This window comes from Phocoena sinus, chromosome 8, assembly GCF_008692025.1.
Source record: "Phocoena sinus isolate mPhoSin1 chromosome 8, mPhoSin1.pri, whole genome shotgun sequence".
Taxonomy (NCBI): Eukaryota; Metazoa; Chordata; class Mammalia; order Artiodactyla; family Phocoenidae; genus Phocoena; species Phocoena sinus.
This window is the reverse complement of record NC_045770.1, coordinates 56,912,259-56,931,673: the sequence shown is the minus strand read 5'-3', so window position 1 is coordinate 56,931,673 and position 19,415 is coordinate 56,912,259. Positions and strand designations below refer to the sequence as shown.

The following is a 19,415-nucleotide window of genomic DNA, read 5'->3' as shown; positions in this document are numbered from 1 at the left end:
CTAAGGGCACCGCCACCGTTAACCTGTATTCACATGCTAAGGAAGAAAATATGTAAGGATGGCAACTCTGTTATTAGAGCTATTCTAGGATGGTCTAGGTGTCATGAGGATCGATGCATCAGTGGCAGTGCGATGGAGAGCTTGGGATCACGTGCCGGGTTCTGCCCGAGGGGAAGCCGAGCAGGGTTGGTTCCATTGGTTGGAAACAGCTGCCTCTCCTGTCTCGGCTCAGCTGTCCCTGCCGCTGTCCCTGCCCTATTGGCCTCAGGTGGGGCTGCTCTAGGTCTCCCCTTAACTGTAGATGGTCCACGGTCTACATCCTGAAAGAAACGTTTTATACCTGAGGTCCTGAAAATGTGAACTGCTCTAAGCATTTTGGCAGGGAGAGGGCCTTGAAACCATGATGCACATAGAGGGAGTCCGCACACAGAGGGCGTCCACTTGACACTCCCTGAATCTATGGGAAGCAGGCCGTGCATTTTTAAACCCTAGTGGAAAAAAAAAAATGAGGGAAGAACCTCACTAAGAACACAAACTCTAAGGAAGGATTAAACTACGCTTATAATGAATGTAGCAGTGGGGACCTATTTTAAAACTAGAGGCTGGTTTTAACTTCATTTGCTGTTTCAGGGAGGTGATGATAGTAAGGGGTGGAGATTTGCCTCCTGGGCTTGGGCAGCATCAGGGAGCACAGCGGAAGTGAGGCTGAGGCTCCGGGTGAGCCTGACCACGGGGTGGTTCCCACCTTCCTGCTTCTCCGCTGCCCATTCTTGCCCTTCGATTCTGAGTGTGTCTCACCTTCTCCTGGGCTATCCTCAGTGTCTTCATACATGTGTGTTTTCTGGGTGTCTTCTCTCTTTGCCTGTTTCTACTTCTCCTGTCTTTTCATCTCTCAATCCCTAGTTTTGATCAAACAATTCTTCACTGATCAAAAGAGAGCTAATGTTATACTTTTAGGTACGTTTTATTATTGGACAGTATTTTGCATTTTCTGCCTCATACAAAAGCAGGCAGGTGGGTGGAATGCTTTCTGTTCATCTGGAAAACAAATATATAGTGTTTTGTTCCACATACATGATCCTTGATTATTCCTACCACGGCTCCTACTCAAAGCCCAGATTTTGAGAAACAGCAACAGAATGAGTCCCAGCCTAGAGCTCCCAGCCTAGAGCAAGAGGGGACCTGTGGCTGGTGCCCGGTTTGAGGGTGAGGGTGAGAAGCACGATGGTGGGAGCATGCGTAGGTGGGGTACAGCTGGGGGTGTGAATAGAGACCCTGGTTAGTGACCTCCCCCTCCCCCGACAGCACCAGGACGTCCACGGCACCCCGACCCTCCCAAGGACTGAGCTCACCTGGCATTGGCTCCCACATCTCTGCTCTTGCAGCCCTTCTGCCTGTCATGACTGGCCGCCCCCAACCCGGCTCTGTTCACTAGGTCGCCACTTGCCCATCCACTGAGGTCCTCCCTGATCCACAGAATCTGCTAGAACAGACTCCTTCTTCATGTTTCACTGTGATTGGAGGTGGGGTCTCAGCCATCCTGCTTCTCTGCTCCAAGCACAATGCCTGGCACATGAGAGGTATTCAATCAACATGCACTGGCACAAGGAAGCGGGATCCCAAAGGATAGAATCTTTTGTCTCCCATTCCAGCAGAAGGACATCCAAGTGGGCACCCTCGGCCCTGGCTCTGAGGTGCCCACCCTTCTGCTCTCCTGCCTGTAGGCCTGCCCCTGCGTGCCCCGCATACCCATATGCCACCCACTCTCCAAGGTTCCCCCCCATGAAGACTACAGATTCCCCACTCCCGGTGGGAAGAATCCTGTCCTCCATCTGAGCTCCCAGCTCCCTGGCCTGTCGTTACCTTGTTTGGACTCCCTTACGGCAGCTTCCACACCCCCGTGTTAGGCGCACACCCGACTGTCACGCCATCACCCACACAGTGAGCCAGCCCCTGAGCGTGGAGCCTCCACAGTGACCAGGTTAAATAAATGAAGGCACCTCTGCCATCTCTTGGGAGGAGAAAAGCCATAACAGACAGTCCTGCGGGTTGACGGGAAGAGGGTGGAGGTCGGGGGCCAGCCTCCCAGTGTGGCGAGGTGGTGCTGGCCACTCACCCCCAGCTACATGGGATCAGATCGTTACACTACCTTGTTGGCCACTGGGTCTCCCGGTCCATCGTCGCCTTTCCCAACACTTAGCTCTGACTGCTTGCAATTAGTATCTGAGAGGCAAGTATCTAAAAGAGTCAAGCTGCGTTACGGAGAACCCCAGAGAAACTGCGGGGTGCAGCTCATCTCGTGGAGAGCGGCTCAAATGGCAAAAGTTGGTTCCTTCACCTACTCAGCTGGGCCTTACCAAGGAAATAAGATCAAGAAAGTGGTGTTCGTCTTTAGCATTTATTTATAATTGGAAAAACTGTTTGTTTGTTTTTTCTGAGCAAGCACAGACCACAAGCACGTCACAATCAATTGGCTATACATGAATATTTTTGTCATTTTCTTACTAACAGCAGGAATGAAATAGCACCAAGAGAGGTGTGCGCTACACATACATAGACAATCTGTGGTACGCAACAAAACCCAGGCCACAAAATCGTAATTAGACGCTTCCGGTCTGCCTTGAGAGAGGCAAAGGCGTAACGGGAGCACCAGCAGATAACAAAAAGCTTTAAGGACCCAATGCACAGCTTTAGGGATCATCTTTGCAGGTGAGTGAAGCAGAAGGTGAGAAAGCTTCAGTCCTAGCTCTTTTGTCAGGGGAGGTCAGGGAACCACAGGGAAGTGTACAAAAATGGGGCGAACAGGCATTTGAAGCTTGGCCACCTTCAGAAAGGCAACACTAAAACACTGCTTGTGAAACTGAAATCAGTTTCAGTCAGCGCGTTTGGGATGCAGAACTAGACCGGCTGAGTTTTATTTGTAAACAGTAGAAATCAAAGGAGGTTTCTTGCCAGTGAAGTGACACATTCAAGAGTCAAAGCGAACTACCAACAGGGTTTTCTCAGTTGGAGGCACTAAAAAGATGGGGAGACTAAAGGCCTGAAAAGACACCCTACAGGTCATTTAAAGCGTCAGGTGGGGCAGGGAAGAAACTCAGGGCCTGGGGCCACAAGGTGGGTGGTTAACTCTACAATTGGGGCAACACAAACTTGAATCAGACACAGGGGTGGAATCCTACGTATCCTGGTTGTGCTGTGGTGGAGACATTTATACACGCTACCCACTACGGCTGGCCCCGTGTCGGGTACACAGGCATCCAATAAGCGAACGTTGAGTGAATGGTCCCCTGTGCGTCGTAAAGTTTGATTTACTTGATCTGCAAAAAAATAGAGGACTATTCTACGGAGAAATCCAAATCGTGGCTAACACCAACATGTCTGACGAATGCCGGATCTCAAGAGAACAAACATACGTTGGCAGATTCTCTGGACAAAGTTAAGACCATGCTGACCGAGCTCTCAGCATGAGATTATTGTTAAGATCAGCTAGCAAATACCTGAATCAGTACCGAGATCTACTCCAGCCCTTTCCAGCTAGGCATCAAAATCTGTGATCCATAAACCGTGAAACTCACTAACGTTTTCTACCTTGCTCGGTACTTCTTCCTCACAGTTCCTTCCCTGGGACAGAAAGGAAGATGGCAGAGAGGCCTGGCCAAGCGCTTCATTTCTGCAGGTTCTGTCCTCTTAGGAAATAGGGCCTGCATAGCACAGGCTCAATTAATTTGCAAGAGACTTCCCAATCAGCCCAAAGGTGACAAAGAAAATGGTGTAAATGGGGATTTTGCTGCCCGAATGGTCAGAAGATGAGAGAGCTTGTGGAGGCTCTATTTCCTCCAACTTGAAGGACCTAACGGGACTTTTGAGGTAGGGAACCGTGAGAACTTCACTCATTACCACTTTTATTACAAAAGAAAAGTACGCCTGAGCAGAGGCTGGTGTCACACAACAGCCCAGCGATTTCTGAGTGACGGCGACAGGAAGCACCCTGGGGACGTGGGAAACAAAGAGTACTGCGCAACCTACGCGCCGCCACGGGGTTTGCAAATGTAATTTTTCTAGTAGGTATGTGGGGTCTTTCCACAACTCCCTGGCTAATGCCTACAGCACAACTCTAGCACAGCTAAGGTGGCACTGCTGCCACTGGCAGCTTTAGCCACACAGACACGAGACACACAATGCAGGGAGAGCTGCTTTTATTCAGAAATGAGGTCCAAAACGCTTGCTAATCATATAGCAGGGGACTGTCCTCGTCTTAGGCTAAGTCACAGAAATTTCCCATAACCTGAAGTTCAGCATCTCCTGTCCTCTCTGAGGAACAGAGCAAGCAGAGCCCAGGCAGGAACAGTAAACATCGTCACAGCAGCCACTACATCTGCTTCCTGCTGTGTGTTTCTCAGAAGCAAGAAAGCCACATTCTAAACACACTATCTTTACACCTTGAGCTTTCTTCCTCAGTCCTCCGTAACCAGTCACTTTGCAAAATCCACAGCACTGGATAGGCGGAGAGTTAACAGGAAAACAATCTCATTTTTGTCATCTGCCTATGATGTCTGGAGTGTACCTACAACACCTAAGCCTTTTGCCCTGGCCTAGTTTTGGTCATCAGTGGCACATCATTTACTTGGTATACGATTTAAAGCCCACTGATAGGAAACTAAATGCAGTCACGTGTTTCTAACAGAAGAGCCTATGAAAAAATTACTTAAACCTAACAGACGCAACTCATTTTATTGACATGAAGGCCAGAATATTTTTGTTTGCTTGTTAAATATTTCCACACATTTTGTCAATTGCCGAAGCCCAGGTCAAGCTTCTATAGCGCATGAGTTTTGGAAAAGAACACTTTTATCTAAAGTTCAAAATTGATCACTGGCACAGACCCTGGGGAGGAACAGGAGGGGAACGCCCTACATTCATGTCTAAGCACCGCCAGGACGGTTCCCCTGTGGTCCCCGGGCCTCCCTCGGCAGGTATATTCTCCCCCGCCAGGAGGCACCGCCCTGCACACAGGCTCCGGCTGGTCCAGGGGCCCGTGGCGCAGACCTGCTCTAGATCTGCACAGGAGGCAGGCCGCCCAGTCTCTGAAACAGGATCCGTCTGTTCAAAGAAACCAAAGAGCTCCTGGGACGTTCAGGACCCATGCAGATGGGAAGCCTCTAATCAATTTTGTGGCCTTTTTTGTTGGTTAGTGAAAAAGAAAAAAGAAAAGGAAGAGGAGAAGCAAGGGAAGTGCAGTGCATTACTCTTTAGCCTCAGCCAGCTTATTGTTCATCTCTGCGCTCTGCTCCTTGTCAGCAGGCGGGGCAGCGCTGGCGCCCTCCGCGCTCTTTTTCTTGGAGGCCCGGCCCAACACCACCTGCTTGTCTTTGGCCTTCCTCGGGGGCTTATGGCTCGCTGAGGTCTTTTTTGGTTTGGAACTCTGGAGACTAGGTTTCTCCACCTGCACGGAGAGACAGACAGACGGCGAACAGAAACACAGAAGGGGAGGGAGTAGGAGGGCGAATTTAGAGAGAAGACGTGATTAGTGAAAGGATAACAGTAACAACGCAGGACTCGGAGGGGCATGGCGTGTAAAGCCTCTTCGGGGACGTTAGGGCATCCGGCATCTCCCCTCTGAAGCCCCCGGTCAGCCGTTCTGGCCGTCCTCTCGCTGGCCACGCCGCCAGCCCTTGCGTCCTGGGCCCCGCCAGGTGGACTGTGTTCTGTGATGCACTCCCCGCTGGCCCTGCCCGTGGGAGGACGGTACCTCACCATCCTGCTCAACTCAGGCAGGCACGTGAGTGGCTTTAGGCAATGAGATGTGAGCAGAGGTGACGGGTCACCTCCAGACAGAAGATCAAGAGTCAGCCTGTGCTTCCCAATGTGCCCCTTTCCTCTGCCACAGAGAGGCTGCTCTTCACCCTGAGTTCTAGACGGAAGAGGTGCCGAGGAAGAGAGCTGCAGCCCACCCACGGTGGGCCCGTACTGGTAAGAAATAAACCTTGGTTGGGCTTCCCCGGTGGCGCAGCGGTTGAGAGTCCACCTGTCGATGCAGGGGACACGGGTTCGTGCCCCGGTCCGGGAGGATCCCACATGCCGCAGAGCGGCTGGGGCCGTGAGCCATGGCCGCTGAGCCTACACGTCCGGAGCCTGTGCTCCACAACGGGAGAGGCCACAACAGTGAGAGGCCCGCGTGCCGCAAAAAATAAAAAAGAAATAAACTTTGTTGATGGAAGACACTGAGATTCTGGGCGGTTTACTACCACAGCAGGAGCCGGCCTTTCCTGTTTCTGAGCTCCTGTGCACAAACGTCCTCACTGAGAGGCTTGGGCGGGCAGTCTCGCCCAGTGAGGCCTCCAGCGCTGTCCAGCCATCCCCTCCTCCCCTCTGGCTGGCTCCCCAGACGGTCTTCCCCAGGGCTGCTGTTCAAGCCCACTTCCCTCTCCCCAAGCTACCTCCTGCCAGTTCTGCCCCCTCATTCCCGGAAGATGGTCTTTTCTTCTCTTTTTCAAGAACTCTGGGCCACTGGGTATGATGCCTCAATATGCCACCCTCCTCCCACCCACCTCTGGATTTACTTTCCCCAATCTTCCCTCGCTCCTCTACTTGAATCTTGTTTTGTCCAAAGTCAATCCCATGTCCTGGGTCCCACTTCATCTGTGGAAGGTGGACGGAGATGATGTTGGGCCTCATAGGCCGGGTCATCCACTCAATGAAGTCTAGGGGTTTTCAAGTCACCCCTGACCTGGAAATAAGGTAACCGATCGTCCTGGTTTGCCCAGGACTGAGGGCTTTCATGGAATATGGAATTTTCAATGCTTCATCTGGAGTAGTCCAGGCAAACTGGGTTGGGTAGTTGCCTTACCTGTAAACCAGTCCTGGGCCAAAGAGGAGACTCCACTTGACTGCAAGATTTTAGGGCAAAGCAGAGCAAAGGCTCTTAGGTTTTCAGACTTTTACTGCTATTATAGAGAGTAGAGCTGATAATTGCACAATTCCGTATGGCTTGACATCATAGAATAAGCTACGGCGTGTATGATTCCTTCCTCAGCAGCAGAGTCTCCAACATGACTCTCCCTCTCATGAATGCATATTGCGATGCAAATAAGGCAAAGCTCTGATGTCACTGGAAAATCCCTGAACCCACTGTAACTTACTTAGGAATGAAAATCATTCACAAACTGTTTATTATAGTAGCAAATTACTTGGAACACATCTTGCAGCTGATGTGACAGGTGTATTGTGACAGACTGAGAATTGCTGCCGGCTGGAGGGAAAGGATAACAAAAGGCAGGTGATGTTTAGGGATTTGGGAGGTAAAGAGGTGTCCAGTGATTGGAGCTGAGGATGAGGCAGGGGCTGGGTGGGAAAGAAGTCAGGCAAGGAAGCCTCCAAGGCTGGGTCAGCACTTCAGGGGCAGAAGCACAGTTATTTTAAGAAAAGGGGATTTAGGGCTCATGTGAGATTTTCTGCCATTTTGTGGGGGGTGTTCTCAAAATCAGAAGCTAGTTCTCTGGAAACCTACCAGTCTTTAAGCTGTTTTCATTTTAGGTAATGTTCCTTCAAAAGTTCACTTTGAATTTAGCAAAGGTCCCTGGTAAGAAGCCCCTCTGTCTCTGTGTGCTGTGAAGGAAAGGAGGGGCTTTAAAGAAGCCCTTGGGGGCGGGGCCAGAGTTGGCAGTACCCCCTTCCCCACCCCTCAATCTCTGCTGCAGTTAACCCCTCCATGCCAGGCAGTGCCGATGCGTGCCCAGAAGTTCAGTCTCACCTTTGGCGGTTCCTTGAAGGGCTCACTGTAGAGGCTGCGTATTCTTCTGCGATCGATGACCTTATTGTCAGCTGGGGTTGGCTTATTGGCCTCCCCTTTGAACTGGGCGCTGTAGCTGGTCTCATGAGCCATCTTATCATCCGGGGGCTTGTACTGGGGCTTGGCTTTTATGGGTTTCACAGGCTTGATGTCAGTCCATGCTCTGAATTCATTCCTGCAAATCAAAGAAAGCCTAAGTGATATGATACATCCTATATCCAGAAGCAGTGCTCTCACACAGGGCGGCAAGCACAGCAGGTTCTCAGTTAGTGCTTGTCGGGCTGACTGACGTGTGGCTGAAGAGTGAACTCACTCTCTCCTCCTGCGTAAGTGTAAGTGTTCCTTCCTGCCCGGTCGAGGCAGGTTGTGACAACAGCAGCAGTAGTTCAGAGAAAGAGCACGGGCTCCCAGCTCCCACTGTGTGACCACGGACAGGCAGTTCTCATCTTTAGGCCTCATTTTCACAATACCTAACATGAGGCTGAAAAAACTCAATCCATTCAGTCATTTATGAGTTCAACACATATGACCGAATGCTGCTGTGTGTGAGGTTAGAAAGCTGTGGCTGTTAAATGAGACAACGTGTTGGACATTGTGCCTGGTACGTTGTGGCCGAACGAAAAAGTCCCAGTTCTGATTGAGTTATTTGTAGTGAGGTGGATGGACCTTGAGACTGTCATACAGAGTGAAGTAAGTCAGAAAGAGAAAAACGAATACCGTATGCTAACACATATACATGGAATCTAAAAAAAAAAAAAAAATAGGTTCTGAAGAACCTAGGGGCAAGACAGGATTAAAGACACATACATAGAGAATGGACTTGAGGACACGGGGAGGGGGAAGGGTAAGTTGGGACGAAGTGAGAGAGTAGCATGGACATATATACACTACCAAACGTAAAATAGATAGCTAGTGGGAAGCAGCCGCATAGCACAGGGAGATCAGCTCAGTTGGTGCTTTGTGACCACCTAGAGGGGTGGGAAAGGGAGAGTGGAAGGGAGACGCAGAGGGAGGGGATATGGGGATATATGTATAGGTATAGCTGATTCACTTTGTTATACAGCAGAAACTAACACACCACTGTAAAGCAAATATACTCCAATAAAGATGTTAAAAAAAAAAGAACTCTAAAAAAAAAACCCACAACTAACCATCAAAAAAAAGCCAGCTCTGTTCCTTCCTTTGTCATGATGAAGATGCTCTGTAACCCTGGATCTTTAAAGTTAATACTTCTCTTCAATAGCAGAGGGCTTGCTTCTTGTGCTACCTGAACCTTAACAACCTCAATCACTTTAGATGAAAATCCTTATGAAATGTCTAAATGCCTGCAGGTCATAAATAAGCAAAATGTACTGAACACAACCAGATGTCACCATGGGGACTTGTGTTGGGATACAGGATGTGTAAGAGTCTTGGTGGGTTTGGTGTGAATGGCTATTGGTCCTTACCCTAAATGATCCCTATTTGGTGATTTTTGAGTCAGTGTGTCAGTTTGCTTGTTCATAGCAATCTCTCTCCTGGTTTCTAATCAGCCATATCTGATCTGTTACAGGACTGGAGAGTAGATGGTGACAGTGTTCAAAACAGGGTAAAATAAATGTCGCTGCTGATGTAGGCCACAGGGTCCATCCTGTTTGTTGAGTGCAAGACATCCAATACATAAGCTCTGTGGCTCTGAGGTCTTTATCAGTCTCCCCTGATCTGGGGCCATGAGAAGCTGTGCTGTGGGAAAGGAAGAGCCAGTGTACGAATATCTGTGGAGTGAGGCTCTCCAGCACCCTCTCTCATCCTCATGGTAACTCCCTCCTTCAGGGCTCAGACATGAGTGCCACAAACAACAGGCCACAGGGGACAGTAGAGAGAGCTCAGGCTGCCAAGGAGACACACGAATTCTAGCCCTAGCTCTGCCTCTAGGTAGATGCTGAGCAGGCCCCTCCCCTCTCTGAGCCTTAGTTTCCTCATCTGTCAAAAAAAGAATTGACCAGACAATGTCCTTATAATGCCCTTCAGGCTCTGAGGGTCTCTGAGTTGATAAAGCTGGTTTGGTTAACACTGAGCCATATCCTGGTCATTTGAGCTCCTGAGGGGCACTGGCTCACGTGTGAGCAGACTGACCACAGTTTCTTAAGAGGTCCTCCCGAAGCTTTAGACTTGCCTTTCCAGTGCAGTTGGACCTACTTCTAAATGCCCCACCAACTCAAACTCAGCATCCCTAGAACCAAATCATCTTGTCTCCCCTGCCAAGTTGTCTACTCTTCTTGGATTCCCTCACTGCTCCACTGCACTCATTCATTCATTCATTTATTCATTCATTTATAAAACATTTACTGAGTGCTTAAGGTCTGCCTGGCAGGATGAACTCAAGGTGTGGGAGAGGGAGGGACTGGAGTTTACTCCAGGACAATAAGATAGGTTCCATGAAGGAGGAGGGAGTGGGAAGCACAGGGGAGGAGCTCCTGCACCAGCCCGGGAGTTGGAGGATGGGTTCTGGAAGGAGTCACGGAGATTGACAGGGAGCTGGCCGAACGTGGCGGGGCGGGTTTCCAGGCAAAATGGGGGGCATACAAAGAGGCTCACGAGAGGCCCGGCCCCCCAGGAGGACCTGTGGGCAGCTCGGGCGGCTGGGTTGAAGCTTGGTGGAGAAGGACAGGAGAGGCTGGGCAGGTCATGAAGGTCCCGCCAGCCATGCCAAGGGGATGGTCTGGACTGTAACAAGAAGTTGCCAGATGAGTTCAAGCCATGGATGCATGTGGCCAGATTCTTCTTGGGGAGGAGAATTTTGGTAGCAGTGTGACTGGGGACAGAGGGGGAGGGGTGGAGTGGGAGGCCAGAAGGGATGTGCAGTGAGCCGGGAGGAAAGCAGAGGCCTGAACCAGGATCGTGGCAGTGGGGACGGAACACGGCACTGAGTCGAGGGAAATGGGCGGGACTCGAACATGGCTGAGCTGAGGGAGGCCAGGCTTGGAGAGATATCTGGGTTTGTGGGTGGGGACACCACCCCCCTGAGCCGTGGAACCTGGGAAGAGAGGGGATTTGGGAGGAGGGTTGAGACCTTCCTGATTCTGTTAATGGCAGCCACCTACTCGGCTTCAAGGCTGCTTTTGGAGCCTCTCCTCCCTCCTCCTCCTCCCCCCATTCGCCTCTGTAGCCTCAACCAGTTACCATGACCCGACTTCTGAGCCATTTTGGCTCTACACACAGGCCCAGTGCTGGCCCGGGCTGCCTCTGGGGCTCGGGCCCCATTACCTGCCTGAGGCGCCAGGACTCCCTTCCTTCCTCCCACCCTCGGGCCCTGATACTTGGCCTGCATCTCTCAGTAGCCAAAGCAGTGACAACCTGGCTCCCAAAATACGATGGCAGAAACCCGGATTCTCTGCTCCCACCCCTGCCTGCCTGCCTGCTTGCAGAATGAGGGCTGAGATAGGTATACACTGGCCCCAAGCACTGATTCTGGGTCACTTCTCCCAGGCCAGCTTCTGCAGCTTTCTCTCTCTCTCTGCAGCGGCCCCTGTGGGCTGGTAAGTGTCTCTCTGTGAGCATTAACCATGGGACGTGTCCTTGTGGGGACAGCTTGGTCACCCTGGTCTTGAACAACTTTGGTACATCATCTTCACGTGGGATGTGTTAATGAGTCCCATAATAAGTTCACTGTACTTATAATAGGCTGTTAGGTTTAAATCCAAATTCTATTACCTAGAACTTTCTTTGAACTCTCCACAAAACCTTCCCCAGCCACATGGAACAATTAATCGTATGTCATAAAAAAATTATGTACCATTCATTAGTCACCTCTTATAAGCTGGAAGGTTGTTTCTGTTTTGTATATTCTCTATAATCCTTACAACAACTTTGAAAGGAAGCAGTATGATTTCCCTTTTATGAAAGAGGGTCACCAAGGCTCAGAGAGGTTAAGTGGCTTGCATAAGGCCACACAGCTGGCAAATAGCAGAGCTGATTCTCAGCCCAGGGGAGTCGGGCTCCACAGCCCACATCCTTCCCACTGCACTCGGACAATGTGCTGGAGCTGCAGTGTGCTGGCGGTCCTCACTGGAGGTGCTTGTGCAGGCTGTGGCCTGCTGTCTGCAAGGCCGTGGAGGGCTTATATGACACAGACTGCACAGAGAATACCTGAGCTCCCCCAGCCCTGAGATGCTCCTCCCAGAGCAGTATGGGCCACACTCTCAGGTCAGTCATGTCCAGTTCCTTTTGCCACGAGTTCATGGTCCCCTGTAACCATCAACTCCCCTTTCTGTGCAACCAGATTTCAGCTTGATCATTCATTCATTCATTTGTTTGGCATTTGCCAAACTCCAGCCATGGCCATGGCATGTGGCCCACAGAGAGGAGTAAGCCAAGGCTGAGGTCTCTACAGTTTAGTGAGTCAGGGTCTGTCCATGTGTGACCCTAAGAAAAGGCAGAATGAAGCAAATGGGACAGAGCTCAGAAGGACAGAGGGGAAAGGATGCTTTATTCTGAGGGGTGAAGTGGGGAAGGGGGCACTGAAGGATGCAGATAGAGAAGTGGGTGGGGGGAATCAGGCAGCAGTGAGGTCTTTGGGGCAGGTTCACAGAGCGGCTGAACCACTCAGGGAGCGGGAGGGTGGGGCTCTTGGAGGGATGGCAAGGTGACCGGGTGGGCAGGAGCTAGGAGCAGGCTGTACAGAGCCTGGAATGCCATGCCTGGATGCTAGTGGGAGGGCTGGGGAGCCGCTGAACACTTCTGAGCGAGGCAGCACTATTCCTATTCCTCCACTGATGGTGTCCTCCTCCTCTCAGACTGTCCCAATTCTAGTTATTCTTCAAGGCTCAGCTCAGGGCTCTCCTCTTCCAGGAAGCCCTCCTGGATTACTCAGCCCAAAGTCTCCCAGCTCTTGGCTCCTGGACCCTCTACTGTACTGTCCAACTTTGTGGTTACCTAGCAGTTTCACATTCTTTAATTCTTTCATGAGTCCGTTTGTCTCTCTCGAGGGATAAGATATATAACAGAAAATTCATGACAAAACTCTCCTTCAAGTCCAATCTCATTTGCGTGGCTGCAGAGGGATATTCTTTAACTTACCCTGTATCAGACTATAGGTTAGGGGCCTGGCTGGGCGAGGACCTCAGTCCTCACTTGCCCGCCAGAACCCTTCCCTCCCCCTGGGCCATCATTGAGAGCCACACTCCATATCTTTCCTACATTCCTCTCAGGATTGAAGGGTTTGGCATTTACTAGAAACAGCTGTTATTTGATGTCCTTTCTGGTCAGCAACTGGCCCTCCTCCTGAGCCCTTCCTGCCTGCCTAGATGGTGCAGCGCTTGCTCCTTGGAGGCAAGAGAACATCTTATGCTTCTATCCAGTGCCCATCATGCTGAAATGATGATGGTCTCACAAACTTGTCTCCTGCCTTAGCCAGAGGCCATTCTCACCAGGAACTGAGCTCTGTTTATCTGTGTTTCCCTGCTGCCCTGAATAGCATAGAGCAAAACATCCAAGAAACATTTGGAGAATCAAGGGTTCTGTTCTACTACAGAGACTTGTGAAGGCTGCTCACACGTGGGGCTTCTATTACTGCTTAAACCACGCCCCTAAAACCCATGAGCCGCAAGTCTTAAGTTCTTGTCGGGAAGAGTTTCCCTCATGAAAGTAAACATGCCAAGTCACCCAAGCTTCCACAGAATCCATCCTCCCTAGATTGACAGAAGGCACCTAGCGCCCCTGCTGAGTGAAGCTGCCTCAGGTGGGAAAGGGGCCGGCTGGGGGCCTCCGCACGGAGAATCAGGACAGGGAAGGAGAGGAAAACTTAACAAACACTTGCCCAACACCTACTTGTTAAAAGGCTGAGCCTTTAAGAATCTAACCCTACTTTAGCCTTTGAACACGCTGTGTGGTCACTGTTACTCACCCCATGCTGTGTGTGAGGAACTGAGCACGGGGAAACGAAGGGACGCCAGGCCAAGCCAGTACAAGCCAGTACGTAAGTCAGGCAGTTACTGGACTGCAGTCTGCCTGACTCAAAGGCCTCGTTCTGTCCGCTTCTCCACACTTGGAGGTAGGTGTGTAACCCACCTCAGGCTCATAGCGACTTTGGATCCTGGCAGCAAACACAAAAAAGCACTGCCCTTCAGCCTGTCTGGTACACACCACAGTGAGGCTCTGGGCAAACTGGGAGGATCCACATCTGCAGGCTGCTGCGCTGGCCTCCCAGAGCTGTTCCTCATGCCAAGGCTTCTCCTGTATCCGGATGTAAGGAAGTCATGGGGATTGGATGATCCAACCACGTTGCCAAGGCCTCACTGTCCCCTAGAAGGACCCCATCACTTGAGGCTTAGGGCATCACTGATGTCCTAATAATCCCTGCAGGGGCAGAGAATGGCATTGGGACTATGATGTCCCTCTGTGGGTGAGTCAACTGCCCAGAGAAGTGGCTCCACTGCTATGTTCAGGTCTGGGCATAAGGAATCCTTACAGGACTCCGCTGATGGCCCCTGTGTGCTGGGGAAACCTATGGAGGGGAGCCTGGGCCGGTGTGAGCCGTCTCAGTGTGTGGGGACTTGGTGGACAAGATGTTCCTGGGCTGCTCCCTTGGGACCTTCAAATCACAGCACAGTCACACTTAGAGCAGCTGCTGAAGTAGAGCTTTTGTGCTGACCAGGCAGAGTTTTTAAAGGAGTCAACAAATGCTCTACCTTCACCTCCTCCTGTGCAGCCCCTGTGCCCACCTCACCTGGGCCCTCAACGCCTCCTCTCCCTGGACCACAGCATCAGGGTCCTGGCCCCCAGCTCCTCACTTGGACCCACCCAAGACACGCTGCAGGATAAATCTGCTCGGCTGTGAGCGCACTTGCCCCTATGGGAACACCTTAGCAGTTCCCAGTGTCCTAAAGGACCAAGTCCCAGCTAAGGTCCCTTCTAGCTGCCACGTGTCACGATTCCTTAGGATGATAGGCAGAGCCCTGTGACTTGGCCCCAGGTGACCACTCCAGCCTCGTTTCTCTCCCTTCATCGGTCGTCCGCATCATCAGTAAGGGAGTGTTTTCTGCGTGCTGGGTTCTCTGACTGCACTGTCTTATGCTGTCCGCACAACGACACTGTGCCACGGGTACCGCCACCGACTCTGCCCGGGAGGACTCCACGCTGCCCTTCCCCAGACACAGACTGCACTTTCCTGCTGTGCGGTTCCCCTTCCTGGCACGCTACTCCCTCCACGCCTCCAGTTGCTGAAGCATTACATGACCTTGCGTGCCAGGATCCGGTGCTCTCCCCTCCAGGGAGTCCCCAGGCCCACTGCTGAATCAGGCCTTCCTCCTCTGACCTTCTTCTCTTGGTAGCACTCACTGTCTTCCAGCTTGTCCTAGGCCACCTGTGTAGATATCTTCCTTCCCTCCCAGACTGTGCCCTTGTTGAAGGTCAGGACTGTCTTTCTGCATCTGTGTAATCCTCACTGTGCCCTGGACGTGGATTCAGAATGCAGCCTCCACCTCACCCCCGTGAACAGCTAAACAGGAAGTCCCTGGGCTGCCCCAGCCAGGGAGGGGGCATAAAGTTGCTACACGGGCATCTCATGGCCTATATACCACTTCCCACAGTATGTCCACAAACTCCTTGACATTCTTCCCTTAGGTGAAGTTTAATTCCCCGCCCCTTGAATGTGATTGTACTTAGTGACTTGCTTCCAACAAACAGAATACGGTGGAAGTGATGGTATGTAGCTCCCGAGTCTGCACCACAAAGCCACTGTAGCCTCGTCCTTGCTCTCCCTCTCTTGGATCACTCAGCCTGGGGACAGCACGCTGCCACATCACGAGGACACTCAAACAGCCCCTAGGGAGAGGTCCATGGGGCAAGGAACCGAGCCTCCTGCTAAAAGCCGTATGAGTGAGCCGTCCTGGAAGTGGACCCTCAGCCCCAGGCAAGCGTTCAGGGGACCTCACGAGAGACCCTGAGCTAGAACTCCCCAACTAAGCTGTTCCTGGATTTCTGACCCTCAGAAGCTGTCTGAGATCATTAACGTTTGTTGGCCTAAGCTGTTAAGTTTTGGAGTGATCTGTTACATAGCAATCAATTCTAATACAGACCCCAATCAGAAATTACTCTTCCCATCGAAAGGAGTTTTAAAAACCCAGGGTTCAGGTCAGCAAGGCAGAGAGCACTGGTGTGAGCAGAGCCCAGGAAGTTCAAGTTCCCAGCAGAGCTGTGGCATCAAGTGAATAGAGACGGTCATGCTTCGGTTGTAAGAACCTGAGGGGGAACATTTTGCAGCCTTCACTAGAGGTAGCAAAGCCTCCTATGCAGCAAAGCTGGTTGAGAAATACGTGGCTGGGGGCCTGGTCACAAGCAGAAACAAAGAAACTCAGGCCCTCACAGGAGAAAATGATGCCTCAGTGCACACAGCACATGCCAGGGCTCAGGGAAGCACAGGCCAAGGGCAGGGAGGTGGGAACAAGCATCGAACCTGGGCCAGAAGACAGTCGGTGGTTCCCTGGCAAGAGCACAGGCTCTGGAATAAAATAAACCTGGGTGCCATCTTGGCTCTAACCCTCCAGTCAGTCCCTCACTTGCTCTGAACTTCAGTGAGCTCATTTGGAAAGGATTTGCTCAAGGCCTGTTTCACAGGATTGATGTGGGGTTAGGTTAAATGAGAACGTATTAGTAGCAGAAGACCCGAACGTCAGAATTACCAAGTCTATGGTGGATAACTGTATCATAATGTATTTGGTTTTCATCACAGAGTCACGTGCTCAAGAAAAATGATTGAACATCTTCTTCATCACAGTCACGAAGCTGAAGATGCAGTGTGAAAGCCAGATGCTGCTCCAGCCTCACTGACCTTGCAGTTAGTGGGAAGGTCTAAACAATTACACAGACATCAAATATCTGTCCAGCTATTGTTTTCTCTGACCACTGCAGTCAACGGTTTGGTGCCCAATGTGGACAAAATTTGGACAGAAGCTTCCAGTGGCGGGTTCATTTCTGAATGCATTTCACGTTAGACTTGAACAAAGTAGCATTCAATGAATGCCTGATTAATTGAATCTCCAATACTGAGGGCCCACTGTAAGCAGATGTTCACTCCTTAAGGCCTTGTCCCACTTAAGCACATTTTCTTGCAGTGACTCAAGGGGAGATATTGAAAGAGCAGTTACAGAGGGAGAGACTGAAGACGGGAGAGAGCTGGGTGATTGATGAAGCCAGGTCCCAGAAGAGGAAGGGGGGAGGCATCAGGAGAATGCAGAGAGGGTTTGGCCTTGGAGAGACGGTGTTGTAAAAGAAGAGAACAGAGGCTGGTCCTTCCTTTCTCATTTGGAAAAGCCTGACATTTACAAGAAACAATGAAACAGAAGTATAGAAGGACAATTTTACTGCTGCGAAGAATATCTACATGTGTTAATTAGTACAGATCACCTCTTGACAGAAGTGGAGTCTTAGAATAATAGATTATTGCCAACTACAATCATATATAAATTCTACTTCTCTGCCCATAAGCCCCAGATTTATTTATTATGTGTCTAAGTCCTTGGGGAAGATACTTCTTTCCCCATTCTCTTGACAATGAAATTTTCAACAACATTCCTCAACTGCTTTATGAAGGAAGAAAACCACCCTTTTAAATCTTAATGGTTTAAAATCTTCCTGTAGATTTTCATCAGTAATTTATGTTGCCATGGAAACATTGCCTTTGTTCAAAAATCGTGTCCACACTTGTTATATTAAAGTGTTCTAGAAGAAGGGAAGCAGGCTCCTTATTGAACTCAGGTTGGAAGCAGTCAGCGAATGCTGTCGGTTGCCAAGCTATTGTCAGGAGTTGGTTAAAGGAAGTAGGATTTGTAGATTAAAAAGAAAAGAACATCCCTGGGCCTGGTGGGTTGCAGGGGGCTTAGAGAGGCTTCTCTCTCCTTCTAGGGGGAGTGGATGACTGCTTCTTCCCGCTAGAGATGACTCGGTCAAGAGAGGAGTTTTATGATCCATGCACGTAAATGTACTGCATGCATCTTTCAGCTTCTTTTGTGTGAAAGGGAACCTTATAGAGAATGCCAACATTCTAATCATTTAGGATTGCTCTTCTTATCCATTAAAACCCAATAAACACATGCACACCATGTGTGAGTTTTTTTTGAAATGAGGAAAGCACACACTGGGCAAAAAACTTGTCAGTATATAAAGTTTGAAGCTTATTGAATGTGAACAGAGAATGAGAGGAAAAGAATCCCCTTTTCCCTGCCATGGAAAGATCTAGCATGGGCATCAGTTGGCAATGACAAGTGTTGGGATGTGGGTTCCCCTCATTAGGCAAATGGCTCATTCTGCAGCTAACTGCTGTCTCAGTCTGTCACGGGCTGCATGGGGCTCACAGGCCCCCGTGCACCTGGGAAACAGTGCCTCACACAGAGAAAGCCATGTGCACGATATATATGAGTATGATATATATGAATTACGAGTACAGATAGTTAAAAATGAAAACTGCTCAAAGTAGGAGTCAGTTTGATTCTACACCAATTAATTTAGGTTGCAGTGTCTAGCAGGCACTACGCTAGGAACTGTCGGGAAGAAAAAGGGTCCAAAATAAGAAACCTACAGTTGGCAGAGGTGGAGGATAAGAGTGGGGGAACGTGGTAGTTAAAGTAAGTGCACATACAAATACACCTCACGTAGAAAAGAGTAAGAGCTAGATGAGAGGTTATAAGAAAATTACAGTTCCCCTTCCTTGCTTGCCAGCCCCCACTTTCGCATTATTGTCTGCGTTTACTATTCGCAGGAATGCGGGACTTGTGCTACAAGACCATAGCTATCTGGTTGAGGCCACTCTCTTCTGGATGGTTGGGTCCCCAAGGACCCGTGTCCGTTACTTGCAGAAAAATGGTTCCTAAGACAGGAAATGGGAACCCTGAGAGTTGCCCTGAAAGGAGGGAAAGACTGCTGCCTCCTTCTGGGTAAACCTAGAATTCTGGGAGGATACTCCTATGAGATGATCTATATAAAGTGCCAAGGACATTGTATGATACATCCAGTGAAGTGCTCAATAAATCCAGGTTTCCTCATTCTTTGCTCTGTGTATAGGAGGGGTTTGATGAATTTTTTTTTAACAAATAAAGCTGGTGCTAAAGATAATATCATTTTATGACTTCTTGAGACCTATGCTAAGTTACTCTTTAAAGTGTAGCTCATTACAAGGAAATACTAGGAACAACTTCACGTCATTAAACTTGACAATATAGATGAAATGGACAAATTGTTAGAAAGATGCCAATCACAAAAGCTGACTCAAAAAAGAAATAGAAAATCTGAATAAATGTATATCAAGTAAAGAAACTGAATTAGTCACTTAAAATCTTTCCACAAAGAAAATCCAGCCCCTGGTGATCTTCTATCAAGCATTAGAATTAAAATTCATATTGTTGAATTCTATCAAACATTAAGGAAAAAATAAACACCCGGCCTAGGGCTTCCCTGGTGGCGCAGTGGTTGGGAGTCCATCTGCCGATGCAGGGGACGCGGGTTCGTGCCCCGGTCTGGGAAGATCCCCCATGCCGTGGAGCGGCTGGGCCTGTGAGCCATGGCCGCTGAGCCTGAGCGTCCGGAGCCTGTGCTCCGCAACGGGAGAGGCCACAACAGTGAGAGGCCCGCGTACCGCAAACAAACAAACAAA

The 19,415-nt window shown here is 50.1% G+C and overlaps 1 protein-coding gene across 1 annotated transcript in view; it reads right to left on the bottom strand.

Annotated features, from left to right (window-relative positions):
- Positions 1-19,415, bottom strand: part of MAP6 (microtubule associated protein 6) — an 88,761-nt gene that overhangs the window by 21,548 nt on the left and 47,798 nt on the right. The window contains exons 2-3 of the mRNA XM_032640713.1: positions 7,751-7,964; positions 5,247-5,443 (exon numbers count right to left, since the gene is read on the bottom strand). Coding sequence (XP_032496604.1) covers positions 5,247-5,443; positions 7,751-7,964 — 411 coding nt within the window. The remainder of the gene's footprint in view (positions 1-5,246; positions 5,444-7,750; positions 7,965-19,415) is intronic.